The sequence below is a fragment of the Somniosus microcephalus genome, chromosome 22 (assembly GCF_052327205.1).
Source record: "Somniosus microcephalus isolate GS21.2 chromosome 22, FLI_Smic_1.0, whole genome shotgun sequence".
NCBI lineage: Eukaryota > Metazoa > Chordata > Chondrichthyes > Squaliformes > Somniosidae > Somniosus > Somniosus microcephalus.
Genome location: NC_141008.1, coordinates 47,463,319 through 47,482,710, shown reverse-complemented (window position 1 = coordinate 47,482,710; position 19,392 = coordinate 47,463,319). Strand labels below are relative to the sequence as shown.

The 19,392-nt window shown below is 52.2% G+C and overlaps 1 protein-coding gene across 3 annotated transcripts in view; it reads right to left on the bottom strand.

Moving 5' to 3' along the window:
* Positions 1-10,309: 10,309 nt before the first annotated feature.
* Positions 10,310-19,392, bottom strand: part of tekt1 (tektin 1) — a 64,125-nt gene continuing 55,042 nt past the window's right edge. For all 3 annotated transcript variants that reach the window (XM_085964628.1, XM_085964629.1, XM_085964627.1), the window contains exons 4-8: positions 19,250-19,378; positions 17,457-17,600; positions 14,309-14,531; positions 11,429-11,625; positions 10,310-10,671 (exon numbers count right to left, since the gene is read on the bottom strand). In XM_085964628.1, the coding sequence (XP_085820754.1) occupies positions 10,512-10,671; positions 11,429-11,625; positions 14,309-14,531; positions 17,457-17,600; positions 19,250-19,378 (853 nt within the window). In that variant the 3' untranslated portion in view covers positions 10,310-10,511. The remainder of the gene's footprint in view (positions 10,672-11,428; positions 11,626-14,308; positions 14,532-17,456; positions 17,601-19,249; positions 19,379-19,392) is intronic.

Sequence of the window (19,392 nt, the reverse complement as noted above, 5' to 3'; positions counted from 1 at the left end):
GCTGCTTATTGTTCTTATTCTGTGTGTATGTTTTAAGTCTAAATAAATACAAACTGTGATTTTAGCCTGTAACACTTTGGTCATCAGTGATATTTCAGGAGTTGAATTGAGAGTCGATGTGGCGAGAATCCTGGGTAAATTCCAGCGCCCAGGGTTACAGTACAATCAGGGACCTTGAGCGACCCTGGGATACAGAGCCGAGCAGGCAGTGGTGTGCCTGCCGGTCTGGTGGAGATGTTGAACGGGAAATGGCCAGGACCACGAGTCACCTGATAAACACCATTTTCCCGGGATTTCCGCGACTCTTCCTCCAAGGTTGCACCGGATGAGTAGTAGGACCTCCAACGGAAATTGGCTCAGTGGGTGGCCCTCTCTATCACCTGAGTCAGAAGGTCATGGGTTTGAGCCCCGCACCAGAGACCAGAGCACAAAATCCAGGCTAACACTCCCAGTGCAGTACTGAGGGAGTGCCGCACTGTCAGAGGGGCAGTACTGAGGGAGCGTCGCACTGTCGGAGGGGCAGTACTGAGGGAGCGTCGCACTGTCGGAGGGGCAGTACTGAGGGAGCGTCGCACTGTCGGAGGGGCAGTACTGAGGGAGCGCCGCACTGTCGGAGGGGCAGTACTGAGGGAGCGTCGCACTGTCGGAGGGTCAGTACTGAGGGAGTGCCGCACTGTCGGAGGGTCAGTACTGAGGGAGTGCCGCACTGTCGGAGGGGCAGTACTGAGGGAGCGCCGCACTGTCGGAGGAGCAGTACTGAGGGAGCGCCGCACTGTCGGAGGGGCAGTACTGAGGGAGCGCCGCACTGTCGGAGGGGCAGTACTGCGAGAACGCTGCACTGTCGGAGGGGCAGTACTGAGGGAGCGCCGCACTGTCGGAGGGGCAGTACTGAGGGAGTGCCGCACTGTCGGAGGGGCAGTACTGAGGGAGCGCTGCACTGTCGGAGGAGCAGTACTGAGGGAGCGCTGCACTGTTGGAGGAGCAGTACTGAGGGAGCGCCGCACTGTCGGAGGGGCAGTACAGAGGGAGCGCCGCACTGTCGGAGGGGCAGTACTGAGGGAGCGCCGCACTGTCGGAGGGGCAGTACTGAGGGAGCGCTGCACTGTCGGAGGAGCAGTACTGAGGGAGTGCCGCACTGTCGGAGGGGCAGTACTGAGGGAGCGCTGCACTGTCAGAGGAGCAGTACTGAGGGAGCGCCGCACTGTCGGAGGGGCAGTACAGAGGGAGCGCCGCACTGTCGGAGGGGCAGTACTGAGGGAGCGCCGCACTGGCGGAGGGGCAGTACTGAGGGAGCGCTGCACTGTCGGAGGAGCAGTACTGAGGGAGTGCCGCACTGTCGGAGGGGCAGTACTGAGGGAGCGCTGCACTGTCAGAGGAGCAGTACTGAGGGAGCGCCGCACTGTCGGAGGGGCAGTACAGAGGGAGCGCCGCACTGTCGGAGGGGTAGTACTGAGGGAGCACCACACTGTCGGAGGGGCAGTACTGAGGGAGCGCTGCACTGTCGGAGGGGCAGTACTGAGGGAGCACCACACTGTTGGAGGGGCAGTACTGAGGGAGAGTGGCACTGTCGGAGGGGCAGTACTGAGGGCGCGCTGCACTGTCGGAGGGGCAGTACTGAGGGAGCGCCACACTGTCGGAGGGGCAATACTGAGGGAATGCTGCACTGTTGGAGGTGCTGTCTTTTGAATGAGACTTTAAACCGAGGCCCCGTCTGCGCTCTCAGGTGGACATAAAAGATCTCATGGCCACTATTTCGAAGAAGAGCAGGGGAGTTCTCCGCAGTGTCCTGGCCAATATTTATCCATCAACCAACATCGCTAAAATGTCTCTCCCTGTTCTGCAAAGTCCCACTTTATTTCTCTCTGGTTTAACAATGGGTTAAATATTGGCCGATCCACCTGCCCGGTCACTGGATTCTCCAGTCTCATTATTGTGCTGGGGGGGACAGGTGTTGAATGGAAGCCCAGGGACTCCCCATGTGGGGGGCCTGGTTACAGCACGGTGATTTGAAGCCGAGCCGAACTCAGGCACCAATGTCCACTCAACCGGTCGGCACGCAATCGGAAAGTATTGCCTCCATTTTAATCCACTGCAGAAAAGCAGCAGAGGCTACTGGGACATTGGTGCTCGGCCCTCTCTCCGAGTTCCCGACCCCAGTTATCTGGGAAGGTGCTGAGCAAGAAGTAATGGGGTCTCCTGGGGATGGGGGGGTTCCCTGGGGATGGGGGGGTTTCCCCGGGGATGGGGGGGGTTTCCCCGGGGATGGGGGGGGTTTCCCCCGGGGATGGGGGGGGGGTTTCCCCGGGGATGGGGGGGGGTTCCCCGGGGATGGGGGGGTTTCCCCAGGGTGGGGGGTCCCCTGTGGATGGGGCTTGCTCTCTGGCACCATCCACTGGAGAGCTACAAGCAGCACAGGCAGGGACAGGCCTAGCATTAGGGGTTGCCAACTCTCCAGGATTGGCCTGGAGTCTCCAGGAATTGGAGATTCATCTCCAGAACACGGCTCCGAGCAACTGGGGTGAAAAATCATCGGGGCGTTAAACAAAGTGTTTTTAAAAATGTAACTTTTGTTTATTGGTTATAAAAATATCAGGCATGGGGAAAAGGCTGTTTGACCGACAGCCAAGTGGCAGGTAACATTCGCGCCACAGAAGTGCCAGGCAATGACTATCTCCAACAAGCGAGAGTCTAACAACCGCCCCTTGATGTTCAACGGTATTACCATCGCCGAATCCCCCACCATCAACATCCTGGGGGTCACCATTGACCAGAAACTTAACTGGACCAGCCACATAAATACTGTGGTAACAAGAGCAGGTCAGAGGCTAGGTATTCTGCGGCGAATGTCTCACCTCCTGACTCCCCAAAGCCTTTCCACTATCTACAAGGCACAAGTCAGGAGTGTGATGGAATACTCTCTGATGTGCCATCAATAACTCAAAGACAAGGAGTTTAAAGGATTCAACTAAAGGCTTTTAATCACTAAGAACATTGCAGGTCTTCCACATCGGGTTCATCTGATAGAATGACTCACACAGCTCTTGAGACCTTTATATGACAAAAGACAGGGGCGTAGCCAATACACACAATAGGAAAAAGGGGGCGGTACACACAATACAAAGCAGGTAAAACACAGGGGCTGATGAAGGCATATATTTCATCACATTCACCCCTTCTACAGATTTAGTCTGTCCGGGGGTGTGATAGTCCTTCCTGAACGTCGCAACAGTACCTCGGGTTCCGACCGGGAGTCCGTGGTGCCCTCCTGGGCATACCCATGTGTTGGGGGTGTTGCAGGTACCTCTGGGGGTGGTGAGCCTGGGGATGGTGGAGGTTCTTCTGGGGGTGGTGGTGATGGGTCGTCGTCGCTTCCTGCCGAGGCGAGGTCCTTTATGGACACGGTGTCCTCACGCCCGTCGGCGTGCTTGACGTACGCGTACTGTGGGTTTGCGTGGAGTAGGTGTACTGCCTCCACGAGGGGATCTGTTTTGTGGCCCCTCACATGCTTCCGTAATAGGACTGTCCCTGGGGTGGAGAGCCACGAGGGTAGGGACACTCCTGAGGTTGATTTGCGGGGAAAAACAAACATCTTCTCGTGAGGAGTGGCGTTAGTAGCAGTACACAGTAGCGACCTTATCAAGTGGAGTACGTCTGGGAGGACCTCTTGCCAGCGGGAGGTGGGGAGGCCTTTAGACCTTAGTGCTAAGGTGACCGCCTTCCACACTGTCGCGTTCTCCCTCTCCACTTGCCCATTACCCCGGGGGTTATAACTAGTGGTCCGACTCGTGGCTATCCCCTTCGACAGCAGGTATTGGCGCAGTTCGTCGCTCATGAACGACGCCCCCCCTGTCAGTGTGGATGTAGTTAGGCATGCCGAACGTGCAAAACAGGTTGCCGAGGCACTTGATGACCGTGGCACTGGTCATGTCTGGGCAGGGGTAGGCGAATGGGAAGCGGGAGTACTCGTCCACAATGTTGAGAAAGTACACATTGCAGTCGGTGGAGGGGAGTGGTCCCTTGAAATCTAAGCTCAGGCGCTCGAATGGCCGTGTAGCTTTGATCAGGTGGGCTCGGTCCGGCCTGAAAAAACGGGGCTTGCATTCCGCACAGGTGCGGCAGTCCCTGGTCATCAACCGGACCTCCTCGATGGAATAGGGGAGGTTACGGATTTTATAAAGTGAAATAGCCGGGTGACCCCCGGGTGGCAGAGGCCATTGTGGAGGCCCTGTAGCCTGTCCCCCTGGATGCTGGCACACATCCCTCGTGATAGGGCATCGGGGGATTCGTTGAGGGCCCCTGGCCTATATATTATGTCGTACTCAAACGTGGAGAGTTCAATCCGCCACCTGAGAATTTTGTCGTTCTTGATCTTCCCCCTCTGTTGTTAAACATGAAGGCTACCGACCGCTGGTCAGTAAGCAGGGTGAAGCGTTTGCTGGCTAGGTAGTGCCTCCAGTGCCGCACTGCCTCCACTATGGCCTGGGCCTCCTTCTCTACCGAGGAGTGCCTGATCTCGGGCCCTTGGAGGGTTCTTGAGAAAAAGGCTACGGGCCGCCCATCCTGGTTGAGGGTGGCTGCTAAAGCGAAGTCGGACGCATCGCTTTCGACCTGGAAAGGGATGTTTTCGTCCACTGCCTGCAGCGTGGCCTTCTCAATGTCGTGTTTAATGCTGTTGAAGGCGGCGTGGGCCTCGGCCGTGAGCGGGAAGGACGTTGATTTCAGGAGGGGACGGGCCTTGTCGGAATAATTGGGGACCCATTGGGTGTAATAGAAGAACCCCAGGCACCTTTTCAGGGCCTTGGGAGTGTTTGGTAGGGGTAACTCCCGTAGGGGGCGCAATCGGTCGGGGTCCGGACCGATTTCCCCATTTTCCACCACGCAGCCCAGGATACAGAGGCGCGTGGTGCTAAAGACACACTTATCCTCATTGTAGGTGAGATTGAGTCTGAGGGCGGTTTTCAGAAATCTCGCGAGGTTCGAGTCGTGGTCTTGCTGGTCGTGGCCGCAGATGGTGACGTTGTCTAGGTATGGGTAGGTGGCTGTTAACTGGTTCTCATCGACCATGCGGTCCATCTCCCGCTGGAAGACCGAGACCCCATTCGTTACCCCAAAGGGGACTCTGAGGAAGTGGTAGAGGCGTCCGTTCGCCTCGAAGGCGGTGTATGGACGGTCCTCCGGCCTAATGGGGAGCTGGTGGTATGCCGATTTTAGGTCGATGGTGGAAAACACCCGGTATTGCGCAATTTGGTTAACCATATCCGCTATGCGGGGCAGAGGGTAGGCGTCTAGCTGGGTGTATAGATTAACCGTCTGGCTATAATCTATCACCATCCGCTTCTTTTCGCTACCCTTAACTACTACTACTACCTGGGCGCGCCACGGGCTGGTACTGCATTCGATGATACCCTCCCGCTTGAGTCTTTCTACTTCCGACGCAATGAACCGTCTATCCTCCCAGCTGTACCGCCTACTCTTGGTCGCTATGGGTCGACAGTTGGGTGCGAGGTTGGCGAACAGAGAGGGCGGCTTGACCTTCAGGGTAGCCAGACCGCACACTGTGAGGGGCGGCTGGGACCCACCGTAGGTAAGCGTGATACTTTGGTGGTGGCACTGGAAGTCCAGACCCAAGATCACGCTCACACAGAGATCTGGCATTATCAATAGTTTAAAATCTCTGTAATCAGTGCCTTTTACTGACAACATAACCGCGCAGAAACCTGTAATTTTTGAGGTATGAGTCTTATCAGCCATGGCGATTTTGCCCTGTGTGGGGACTATCGTTAGTGAAAGTCGTTTTACCAGGCTAGGATGAATAAAGCTTTCGGTGCTCCCGCAGTCAATCAAGCATTTAACCTTGTTCCCGTTTACCTCTATGTCCATCATCGATTTAGACAACGGATGCGGCCTGGATTGATCCACTATGATCGAGGCCACTAGTGGGTCCTGGAGGTCCGTGTAGACATAAGAACATAAGAAATAGGAGCAGGAGTAGGCCAATCGGCCCCTCGAGCCTGCTCCACCATTCAATAAGATCATGGCTGATCTGATCCTAACCTCAAATCTTCTATCACTCTGCATCCACCCGAACCCATGTGATCTCCTGGGAGAGGCAAAAAACCAGATAAAGACCCAATGGCCAATTTGGGAGAAAAAAATCTGGGAAATTCCTCTCCGACCCATCAAGGCGATCGAAATTCTTCCAGGAGATCACTTTGTCCCTATATTTTCTACAGTACTTACCTTCTGTAAAGGCGATCTCCACCCCAGCCAGGAACAGGAATAAAACCATCTCCTGAAATCTAACACAGAATTAGAACACAGTAGGAGCAGAACAAGGCTACACGGCCCCTGGGCCCACTCCACTACCCACAAGGCCATGACCATTCCGAACCTAGACTCATGTCCAATTTCCTGCCCGCTCCCCGTAACCCTTAATTCCCTTCTAGGAAACTATCTATTTCTGTTTTAAATTTATTTAATGATGTAGCTTCCACAGCTTTCTGGGGCAGCAAATTCCACAAACCTACCACCCTCTGAGTGAAGAAGTTTCTCCTCATCTCAGTTTTGAATGAGCAGCCCCTTATTTTAAGATTATGCCCCCTAGTTCTAGTTTCACCCATCATTGGGAACATCCTCACCGCATCCACCCGATCAAGCCCCTTCACAATCTTATATGTTTCAATAAGATCGCCTCTCATTCTTCTGAACTCCAATGAGTAGAGTCCCAATCTACTCAACCTCTCCTCATATGACCACCCCCTCATCCCCGGGATTAACCGAGTGAACCTTCTTTGTACTGACTCGAGAGCAAGTATGTCTTTTCTTAAGTATGGACACCAAAACTGTATGCAGTATTCCAGGTGCGGTCTCACCAATACCTTGTACAACTGCAGCAATACCTCCCTGTTTTTATATTCCATCCCCCTAGCAATAAAAGCCAACATTCCATTGGCCTTCTTGATCACTTGCTGCACCTGCATACTAACTTTTTGAGTTTCGTGCACCAGGACCCCCAGATCCCTTTGTACTACAGTACTTTCCAGTTTCTTGCCATTAAGATAATAACTTGCTCTATGATTTTTCCTGCCAAAGTGCATAACCTCACACTTTCCAGTATTGTATTCCATCTGCCAAATCTCTGCCCACTTACTTAGCCTGTCTATGTCCCTTTGCAGGTTTTTTATGTCCTCCTCACTCACTACTTTCCGTCCCATCTTTGTATCATCTGCAAACTTTGATATGTTACACTCGGTCCCCTCCTCCAAATCGTTAATATAGATTGTAAAGAGTTGGGGACCCAGCACTGACCCCTGCGGAACACCACTAGTTACTGGTTGCCAATCTGAGAACGAACCATTTATCCCAACTCTCTGCTTTCTGTTAGAGAGCCAATCCTCCACCCACGCCAGAATATTAGCCCCAATCCCGTGATTTTTTTATCTTGAGCAATAATCTTTTGTGTGGCACCTTGTCAAATGCCTTTTGGAAGTCTAAATACACTACATCCACTGGTTCCCCTTTATCCACCCTGTATGTTACTTCCTCAAAAAACTCAAGCAAATTTGTCAAACATGACTTCCCCTTCATGAAACCATGCTGAGTTTGTCCTATTAAATTATGTTTATCCAAATGTCCCGTTACTGTCTCCTTAATAATGGACTCCAACATTTTACCAACCACAGATGTTAGGCTAACAGGTCTATAGTTTCCAGCCTTCTGCCTACTACCCTTTTTAAATAAGGGTGTTACATTAGCAGCTTTCCAATCTGCCGGGACCTTTGCTGAGTCCAGTGAGTTTTGGAAAATTATTACCAATGCATCCACAATCCCTACCGCTACTTCCCTCAAGACCCTAGGATGCAAGCCATCAGGTCCAGGGGATTTATCCGCCTTGAGTCCCATTATTTTACCAAGTACCACTTCCTTAGTGATTTTAATCGTATTTAGTTCCTCCCCCCCCTAGAGCCCCCTGTTTGTCCAGTGTTGGGATATTCTTAGTGTCCTCTACTGTAAAGACTGATACAAAATAATTGTTCAGTGTTTTTGCCATCTCCATGTTTCCCACCATTAATTTCAGGGCAAGATGGTGGACTCCATGAGGGTGGACAAGATGGCGTCCAAGATGGCCGGCCCCATGGCGCGCACGCGGCGGTGGTGGAGTTGGAGGCGGGGTTCCCTCTGCAGACTTTGCTGAAATGTCCTTTCTTCCCGCATTTAATACAGGTGGTGCCCTTCGCTGGGCACAGATGCCTGGAGTGTTTGTCCTGGCCGCAGAAGTAGCATTTCGGGCCCCGATGCATCGCGGCAGTAGTGGGGCTCCTGGGTGGGGGCTGGGGCTCCGATGGTGCTGGGCTGGCCTGAGACCTGGGAGGTGAAGATGGCTTCCAAGATGGCGGCCCCCACGGCGCGCACGAGGCGGAGTGGGCCGCGTGGCCTGAGGAACAGGATTCAGAGTTCCTCTGGGCCATATCCAGCAATCGCGCTATACCCATAGCCTGTTTTAAGTCCAGTCCCTCCTTTTCAAACAGTTTCTGCCGAATGTAATTTGAACTGAGGCCCGCAATAAAAGGAGTCTCGGATCAGCTCCTCCGTGTACACGATGGCAGACACGGCCTTACAGTTACAGTCTCTGCCCAGTACTTTTAGGCTTAGCATGAAGTCCTCTAGTGACTCACCATGCCGCTGCGTGCGAGTAGTCAGAAGATACCTGGCGTACACCTCGTTTATTGGCCGCACGTAGTGGGCCTTCAGAATGGTGCAGGCATCCCCGTAGCTGGTGGCATCTTGGATGAGAGGGGAGACCCGATGGCTCACCCAGTTTCGCAGGATTCCCAGTTTCACGTCTCCGGTGGCGGTTGCGGCTGCTATGGCGGTGGATGAGTTTGCGATGAAAAATTCGAAGCATTGGAACCAGTGTCCGAACTGTGTGACTGCGTCTGAGGCATGGGGGTCCAGATCCAAGCGCTCTGGTTTCAGGAGTCGATCCATCTTGGTGTTTTAGTGATTAAAATTGATGTGCCATCAATAACTCAAAGAGAAGGAGTTTAAAGGATTCAACTAAAGGCTTTTAATCACTAAGAACATTGCAGGTCTTTCCACATCGGGTTCGTCTGATATAAAGGTCTCAAGAGCGGTATGAGTCATTCTATGACAAAAAGACAGGGGCGTAGCTAATACACACAATAGGAAAAAGGGGGCGGTACACAATACAAAGCAGGTAAAACACAGGGGCTGATGAAGGCATATATTTCATCACACTCTCCACTTGTCTGGATGAGTGCAACTCCAACAACCATCCAACACCATCCAGGACAAAGCAGCACGCTTGATTGGCACCCCATCCACCACCTTCAACATTCACTCCCTCCACCACCGGCACGCTGTGGCTGCAGTGTGTACCATCTACAAGATGCACTGCAGCAACTCGCCAAGGCTTCTTCAGCAGCACCTCCCAAACCCGCGACCTCTACCACCTAGAAGGACAAGGGCAGCAGGTGCATGGGAACACCACCACCTCCAAGTTCCCCTCCAAGTCACACACCATCCTGACTTGGAATATATCCGTGGGCAGCACGGTGGCATAGTGGTTAGCACTGTTGCCTCACAGCGCCAGGGACCCGGGTTCGAATCCGGCCTCGGGCGACTGTCTGTGTGGAGTTTGCACATTCTCCCCGTGTTTGCGTGGGTTTTCTCCGGGTGCTCCGGTTTCCTCCCACAGTCCAAAGATGTGCGGGTTAGGTTGATTGGCTATGATAAATAGTGTTAGGGGGATTAAATACGTGGGGTTACGGGGATAGGGTGGGATATGTGTTGGTGTAGAGGTTACTGGGATTGGGTGGGATATGTGTCGGTGCAGGCTCGATGGGCCAAAATGGCCTCTATCTGCACTGTGGGGTTGCTGTGATATCGCCGATCCTTCATCGTCGTTGGGTCAAAATCCTGGAACTCCCTCCCTAACGGCACTGTGGGAGCACCGTCACCACACGGACTGCAGCGGTTCAAGGCGGCGGCTCACCACCACCTTCTCAAGGGGCAACTAATGATGGGCAATAAATGCCGGCCTTGCCAACGACACCCACATCCCGGGAATGAATATTAAAAAATCGGTTAACAAAGAGTCTCTGCACTTTCCGATTGGTGCGGGGGGGTGGGGCAGTGCGAGGATTGGCGTGTCAGGCAGCCAATGGCGGCAGTGCGGGGGCGGGCGGCTAGAGGTCATGCTTTGAAGCCTCCATGAATACGTCGAACCAGAGTTGGCAACCCGTACATGGACAAAGTGCACCAGATACAAGAACTAAAAGGCATGAAAGAACTTTATATTAAAAGGATTTATTAATATTTCTGACAGTTATATATAGCTACATTAGGAAGGGGTGTAACAAACTAGCAAAGACAAAGAAAAAACTACAAGCCAACCTCAGTGGTATAAAGTGTTGTTTATGGTACACACATAGAACCGTTTCCTCACACAAACAGGCCCTACGATCTCAGAGCTGTACGGTCCCGCGGGCCTAGAAGTAGTTGATGGAAATGGAGTTCCTCAGATTCATATTCTGCACGTCATCAATATACAGCGTGTTGGTCTTGATTTCAATCTCCTCCTCCAACGCCAGCTGATTCCGTCGCAGGCCTCTCAGTTCAGCCTCGGCCTGCGCCAGAGTTGCTCGCAGCCTGTACGGCAAAACAGTCTCTCACACCATTGTGTTTCAAGGCAACACCCCAGTACTATGAATTAAACCCTGATTCTCTTATTCAAGCACGGCTTAGATACAGAGTAAAGCTCCCTCTACACTGTCCCATCAAACACTCCCAGGGCAGGTACAGCACGGGTTAGATACAGAGTAAAGCTCCCTCTACACTGTCCCATCAAACACTCCCAGGGCAGGTACAGCACGGGTTAGATACAAAGTAAAGCTCCCTCTACACTGTCCCATCAAACACTCCCAGGGCAGGTACAGCACGGGTTAGATACAGAGTAAAGCTCCCTCTACACTGTTCCATCAAACACTCCCAGGGCAGGTACAGCACGGGTTAGATACAGAGTAACGCTCCCTCCACACTGTCCCATTAAACACTCCCCGGGTGGGTACAGCACGGGTTAGATACAGAGTAACGCTCCCTCCACACTGTCCCATCAAACACAGGAGAAATGTGCAGGGCTATGGGGAAAGAGTGGGGGAGTGGGACTAATTGGAGAGCTCTTTAAAGAGTCAGCTCGGGCATGATGGGCCGAATGGCCTCCTCCTGTGCTGTGTGATTCTAACCATCTACCCGAAATGGGCCAGAGCTTTTTGCATTCTACTGATGCCTCTATTGTGCGGGGGTGACTTCAGAGGGTTTTAACCCTACGCCCCCACATACTATCTAATGGTACCAGTCTGTATCTGATGCCTGCTCCTGTCCTCCCCGCCCAAGCTCTGTAACTCACCTGTCCACGTTATCAGTAATCTCCTTCACCTCACTGATCAGCCGATATTGGGCCGGGTCTCGGACCAGCTCAACATTCGGCCGTTTGGTCCGTGTGTCCAGGCGTGTCTGAGCCACCTTCATGGGTCCTTCCTTGTCCATGATGGTCTTCTTCAGCAGGTCAATGTTCTTTTGCTGCACTGAAATCTCATCCAGCACCTGAGGGCGAACACCAGCTCGGTAAACATGAGTTGGACGCTGGGCGCAGGGAACCGGTAAATAAAATCGCTCACAATATCATCATTGGATATATATTAATGGCCTGGACTTGGGTGTTCAGTGCATCATTTCAAAACAAATGTAGTAAACAGCGAGGAGGATATTATCAGACTTCAGGAGGATATAGACAGACAGCTGAAATGGGCAGACACGTGGCAGATGAAAATTAACGCAGAGAAGTGTGAAGTGATACATTTTGGTCGGAAGAATGAGGAGAGGCAATATAAACTAAAGGGTACAGTGCTAAAGGGGGTGCAGGAACAGAGAGACCTGGGGTGTATTTACACAAATCTTTGAAGGTGGCAGGACAAGTTGAGAAGGTTGTTAAAAAAGCCTCGGGATCCTGGGCTTTATTAATAGAGGAATAGAGTACAACAGAAAGGAAGTTATTCTAAACCTTTATAAATCACTGGTTCGGCCTCAGCTGGAGTATTGTGGCCAATTCTGGGCACCGCACTTTAGGAAGGATGTCAAGGCCTTGGAGAGGGTGTAGAAGAGATTTACTAGAATGGTCCCAGGGATGAGGGACTTCAGTTGTGTGGAGAGACTGGAGAAGCTGGGGTTGTTCGCCTTAGAGCGGAGACGGTTAAGGGGAGATTTAATAGAGGTGTTCAAAATTATGAGGGGTTCTGATAAGAGTAAATAAGGAGAAACTGTTTCTAGTGGCAGGAGGGTCGGTAACCAGAGGACAGAGATTTAAGGTAAATGGCAAAAGAACCAGCTGGGAGATGAGGAAGAAACATTTTTTTACGCAGTGAGTTGTTGTGATCTGGCTGAAAGGGCGGTGGAAGCAGATTCAATAGTAACTTTCAAAAGGGAATTGAATAAATACTTGAAACAGTTGCAGGGCTCTGGGGAAAGAGCGGGGGGAGCGGGACTAATTGACTACGGACCAAGTGCTGGAAAATGGGATTAGAATAGACAGGGCTTGATGGCCGGCGCGGACACGATGGGCCGAAGGGCCGCTTTCTGTGCTGTAAGATTCTACGATCATAGGAATTGCATGATGAATAAAGACCCAGGTCCAGCTAGTTCACCTTCAACCATCCCGGTAGTCACATGTTACAACAATAATGGAGTTGTTGACCAATCACAGCGATCAATCTCTATCAATGGATCTACAACAGACCCAGACATGAGGCGAGGAAAACCCCCAGTGGTGGAGAGCTTTGGGAACCAGAGGTCTACAGTCACCTGTTCCTCCCGAGCTCGCCGCACTCACGACACAGTTATCGTCAGTTACAACATGGAAATAGGCCATTCGGCCCATCCAGTCCATGCTGGTGTTTACCCTCCGCGAGAGCAAATAGTCTGAATCACACTTACCCGCCCGGTTCCAATACTGCGTGAAGTGTATAACGGCAACCGTAACTTGTATTTATACAGCACCTTTAATGTAGTAAAACGTCCCAAGAAGCTTCGCAGGAGCGATTATCAAACAAAATTTGACACTGAAGTCATATAAGGAGATATTGGGACAGGAGACCAAAAGTTTGGTCAAAGAGGTCGGTTTTAAGAAGTGTCTTAAAGGAGGGAAGAGAGGCAGAGAGGTTTAGGGAGGGAATTCCAGAGCTTAGGGCCCAGGCAGCTGAAGGCACGGCCGCCAATGGTGGAGCAATTAAAATCAGGGATGCGCAAGAGGCCAGAATTGGAGGAATGCAGCAATCTCGGGGGGTTGTAGGGCTGGAGGCGATTACAGAGATAGAGAGGGGCGAGGCCAGGGAGGTATTTGGAAACAAGGATGAAAATTTTAATATCGAGGCGTTGCCGGACCGGGAGCTAATGTAGGTCAGTGAGCACGAGGGGGTGATGGGTGAACGGGACTCGGTGCGAGTTAGGACACGGGGCAGTGAGCACAGTGGGTGTTGGGTGAACGGGACTCGGTGCGAGTTAGGACACGGGGCAGTGAGCACAGGGAGTGATGGGTGAACGGGACTCGGTGCGAGTTAGGACACGGGGCAGTGAGCACAGGGGGTGTTGGGTGAACGGGACTCGGTGCGAGTTAGGACACGGGGCAGTGAGCACAGGGGGTGTTGGGTGAACGGGACTCGGTGCGAGTTAGGACACGGGGCAGTGAGCACAGTGGGTGTTGGGTGAACGGGACTCGGTGCGAGTTAGGACACGGGGCAGTGAGCACAGGGGGTGATGGGTGAACGGGACTCGGTGCGAGTTAGGACACGGGGCAGTGAGCACAGTGGGTGTTGGGTGAACGGGACTCGGTGCGAGTTAGGACACGGGGCAGTGAGCACAGGGAGTGATGGGTGAATGGGACTCGGTGCGAGTTAGGACACGGGGCAGTGAGCACAGGGGGTGTTGGGTGAACGGGACTCGGTGCGAGTTAGGACACGGGGCAGCAGAGTTTGGGATGAGCTGAAGTTTACGGAGGGTGGGGGATGGGAGGCCGGCCAGGTGTGTGTTGGAATAGTCGAGTCTGGAGGAAACAAGGGCATGGATGAGGGTTTCAGCAGCGGATGGGCTGAGGCAGGGGCGGAGACGGGTGATGTTACGGAGATGCAAGTAGGCGGTCTTGGTGATGGCGAGGATATGGGGTACCAATGAATACATTGTCAGGGGTTGCTTTGACAGGTGTTTCCATGGTTACGGAGACAGTGCGGGCACCAACCTTATTGAGATGCTTTTCCAGTTTGCATTTTGCGTCTTTTGTTTCTTGAATGCGAAATTTAAAGACACGATTCACGGCCTCCACTTGTTTCAGCATATCACCCGTGGTTTCCAATAAGATGCTGTCAATCAGGGAGCGCATTGCGGTCGAGTTATTTTTCTGTTTATCGGCATTCACGATATTCGTGTTGGTGAAATCCTGCCACTCCTGGGGGGTGACGGAGCTGGAAAAACAGAGCAAAGTTATCAGGAGATGGAGCATAGGAGCAGGAGGAGGCCATTCAGCCCCTCGAGGCTGTTCCGTCATTCAGTTAGGTCATGGCTGATCTGGACCTCAACCCATCTAACCACCTTTGCTCCGTATCCCTCGATCCCCTGACCTAACAAAAATCTATCGATCTCAGTCTGGAAAGTCTCAATTGACCCCCAGCATTCACAGCTTTTTGGGGGGGAGAGAGTTCCAGATTTCCACCACCCATGTGTGAAGAAGTGCTTCCTGACATCACCCCTGAATGCCTGGCTTTAATTTTAAGATTCTGCCCCCTTGATCTGGATTCCCCACACCATTTTCCCCTTTACCCCGCCTTCCTGAAGGCACTGACATGATTGGGCCATGCAATGGGTTATGGAATGATACAGCACAGAAGGAGGCCATTCGGCCCATCGTGCCTGTGCCGGCTCTTTGAAAGAGCTGTCCAATTAATCCCACTCCCCCCTGCTCTTTCCCCGTAGCCCTGCAACCGGTGGGCAATGCCATTGTTTCCACCCCACCCCCCGCCCCCCATTTACCTTGGAGTTCATTGGTTCAACCGCTAGCCACTTTGTTAAAAATGCTTGACCCTGGGAAATCTGACAGGGTCAGACATGAGTCTGTATTGATGAGGAAGCCTTGTCCCACAAAGAGCAAACTTGCATTTCTATAGCGCCTTTCACCACTGTTTGGAGAGCTCTTTCAAAGAGCCGGCACAGGCACGATGGGCCGAATGGCCTCCTTCTGTGCTGTATCATTCTATGATTCTATGATACAGCGCCTTTCACAACCTCAGGACATCCCAAAGCTCTTTACAGCCAATGAAGTACTTTTTGAAATGTAGCCACTGTTGTAATGTAGGAAACGCGGCAGCCAATTTACACACAGCATGCTCCCACAAACAGCAATGTGACAATGACCAGATAATGTTTTTTAGGTGTTGGTTGAGAGATAAATATTGACCACAGTTACGGCGATGGAGCGAGATCGCAGATCCTCAGTCCCATAGTTCCTCCCCTCCTCCCTCCCCACAGCACATACCAGACCTGATTCTCAGTGTGGCCAGGAGATTTGGTCCGTGCTTTTTACCAATGCCACTCGAAAGACTTCGACTGGGCAAGGTAGATGACAACCGCTTTGCATCAACTGCCCTGTTGTAAGGCTCGCAAAATTATACAGATTCCCCCAAAGTAAGAAAGAAGAGATTTTAGACTGTTTGAAATAATATTGGGCCAAAGGGGGCCTAAAATCAAAACCCCAGGAAGATTTGGCTAGTTTAAAAGGCATGTTCAAGCCTGTGGAAAAAAACTGCCACAAAAGGAATGGGTGGGACAGACAGTTTGAGTATTGGAAAGGCCAGATTGTCTGAGAATGTTCTGGGCCATCCCAGTCATTCTACATAAAGACAATAAGCCCACGGAAAAGACTGTTCCCGCCGAAACTCACAGGGCCACCAAAAACATGAATAATACAATACATGCCAACAGTCAACAAAAGAGAACCTGGCCCCAGCAGGAAAAGACAGTCAAACAACAGTTTAAAACCACTCAGAAAGATTTCCAAAACACTTTGCACATTTTAAACTGATTTCAAGGCAATCCCGAAACTAGTTAAAAGCCAATTAAAAATAGATGGGACCATCCCTGAAACTCGATGAGAATTTAAAACTATTAAAGTTAACGAGCCCGCCCAAAATCAAACAAGATTAGCAGGCTTCGTTTAGTATAAACTAAAGACCTATCTCCACAAGAAATCAGTTCGATCAGTACACTTCAGTCAGAGAATTGAAACAGCAGTCAGTGAATTGAAGTCAGCAGTACAGTTCGGACAGACACAGACAGAGACACAGCTCATTCGAAAGACATCAGCCTCGGGACAATCAATCGACGGAAGGACAACAGAAGGAGAACGGAAAGGAATCGCGGCAACCAAGGGCCCCACGAAACAAACAACCAACAATATTACCAACAACTAGGTAATATTGGGCCACCGCGACCAACAAGAAACCAACTCGGAAGAAAGCGAAGACCTGCAAGTTTTTCCCACTCTACAAACTATTCCTACGTTTGGTGAGCATTTCCTGGTCCTCTGGAATTCAACCTAGTTAGTGTAGTGGGATTGGGAGGGGTAAGGTATTTTGTCTATTGTCATTCTCCCTCGCATATTCCGAAGTGTTCCCCCTTTTAGAGTATAAGATTTATTGTATTGTATATTTTCCTGTCTCAAAAATAAAATCTCAATTCTTTTGACCAACTCAGGTGTCTGTTGCAATTTCATTACAACCCCCAAATAAGTCCAGGTCTAGAACCAAGGGAGTGGGAGCGATTCGAACCGCTCAGGGAGTCAGAGGCAAAGCTGACCACACACACCACCCCTTACACTGTGGAGACACGCCTGAGTTCCACAGGGCAACAAGCCAAGTCCTATCCCCGTGCCTTGCCATTGTCCAGTGCGCGTGCCTGGAGTGATGAACTGGCTATAGGAGATGGTGATTGTTTGGCGGTTAGCCCTCCCATAGGATTACCAGGATGGTATCCCATCTGATGCCAGCTAAGAGAGGTTTGTCAGGAGGAGCCATGCCTCCATTATATTACAGAGCTGGCACTGACGGCAGCTGCAGCTTAACGTAAATAAGGCATCACTACTGCTGTTGAGGGAGCCCAAGAACCGGGCGCCGGTGTTTCTGACCATGTGGGCAGCTGGTTCTCCGCCGGCACGAGAGGTGTGGAATGCAGTGCTCGGTGTCAATGGGTGGATTCCACAGCACTGCGATCCCCTGCACACGGCAACACCAGTTCAAATACAAGCCATCCTACAGGAACACAGCCGCTCGTCTCTCCATCTCCAACTCTCCCTCGTTAGCCTGGTGTGGAGCGGTGAGAGTGGGAAGCACACTTACTTTCCCTCGATCCTGAAGACATTAGGGGAGTAGTCGATACTTGGGGAGTTGTTGGTTAGGTTGGCAGTGAATTTGTCCACTTTCAGAGCGGTGGACTTGTCTTTCAGATCCTTCTCCAAGTAAAACTTAGCAGAACGATTTAACCTGGGGGTTGAATCAAAAGAGAGTTTGGCGCAATTGGTTTCAAGTTATTACATATGAATAAAGAGAGAAAGAATTTGCATTTCTATAGCGCCTTCCACAACCACAGGACGCCCCAAAGCGCTTTACAGCCAATAAAGTACTTTTTGAAGTGTAGTCACTGCTGTAATGTAGGAAACACGACAGCCAATTTGCACACAGCAAGATCCCACAAACAGCAATGAGATAATGACCAGATAATCTGTTTTAGGTGTTGGTTGAGGGATAACTATTGGCCCCAGGACACCAGGGAGAACTCCCCTGCTCCTCTTCCAATACTGCCATGGGATCTTTTATCATTCAGCTGAGAGCGCAGACAGAGCCTCAGTTTAATGTCTCATCCAAGAGATGGAACCTCTGCCAGTGCAGCGCTCCCTCAGGACTGCCTCTGCGACAATGCGGCGCTCCCTCAATACTGCCCCTCCGGCAGTGCGGCGCTCCCTCAGTACTGCCCCTCCGACAGTGCAGCACTCCCTCAGTACTGCCCCTCCGACAGTGCAGCGCTCCCTCAATACTGCCCCTCCGACAGTGCAGCGCTCCCTCAGTACTGCCCCTCCGACAGTGCGGCGCTCCCTCAGTACTGCCCCTCCGGCAGTGCGGCGCTCCCTCAGTACTGCCCCTCCGACAGTGCAGCGCTCCCTCAATACTGCCCCTCGGACAGCGCAGCACTCCCTCAATACTGCCCCTCCGGCAGTGCGGCGCTCCCTCAATACTGCCCCTCTGACAGTGCGGCGCTCCCTCAGTACTGTCCCTCCAACAGTGCAGCGCTCCCTCAATACTGTCCCTCCGACAGTGCGGCGCTCCCTCAGTACTGCCCCTCCGACAGTGCGGTGCTCCCTCAGTACTGTCCCTCCGACAGTGCAGCGCTCCCTCAGCACTGCCCCTCCGACAGTGCAGCGCTCCCTCAATACTGTCCCTCCGACAGTGCAGCGCTCCCTCAGTACTGCCCCTCCGACAGTGCGGCGCTCCCTCAATACTGCCCCTCCGACAGTGCAGCGCTCCCTCAGTACTGCCCCCCCGACAGTGCAGCGCTCCCTCAATACTGTCCCTCCGACAGTGCAGCGCTCCCTCAGCACTGCCCCTCCGACAGTGCAGTGCTCCCTCAATACTGCCCCTCGGACAGCGCAGCGCTCCCTCAATACTGCCCCTCCGGCAGTGCGGCGCTCCCTCAATACTGCCCCCCGACAGTGCGGCGCTCCCTCAGTACTGCACTGGAGTGTGAGACTGGATTTTGTGCTCAAGTCTCTGGAGTGGGGCTCGAACCCACGACCTTCTGACTCAGAGGAGGGAATGCTATCCACAGCTCACACCTTAAAAACATTTTTGGGACAAAACTTTTCGGGCCCTCCCCCGCCTCTCCAGCCTCCACCCATGCCCAATGAATCTTCTGTCCCTCCCAGCACCAATGTACCCAGCCTCTACTCAGAGATTCCTGCCCAATAAATAATTGAATGTCCACTGTTTTAGACTGACGTATTTCTTGAATGACTCCGCTGGGTTATTATGCTCTCCCTGGCGCTCTCATGCCCCCCCGCCCCCCCAACAATAGGGCCCATGATTTCAGAACGCCCTGTACAGACCATCCGTTTATCAAATATCTGAGGTTCACATACCTGATCTGCTCATCTGTTTGATCGATGGTGCGTTTCAGCAGAGCCATGATACCCTGGATAACATCGACCTCCTTCAGTAGCTCCCTCTCCACCTCATCATGCACCAGATCGATCCCAACACGATTCTCTCTGCAAAACCACCA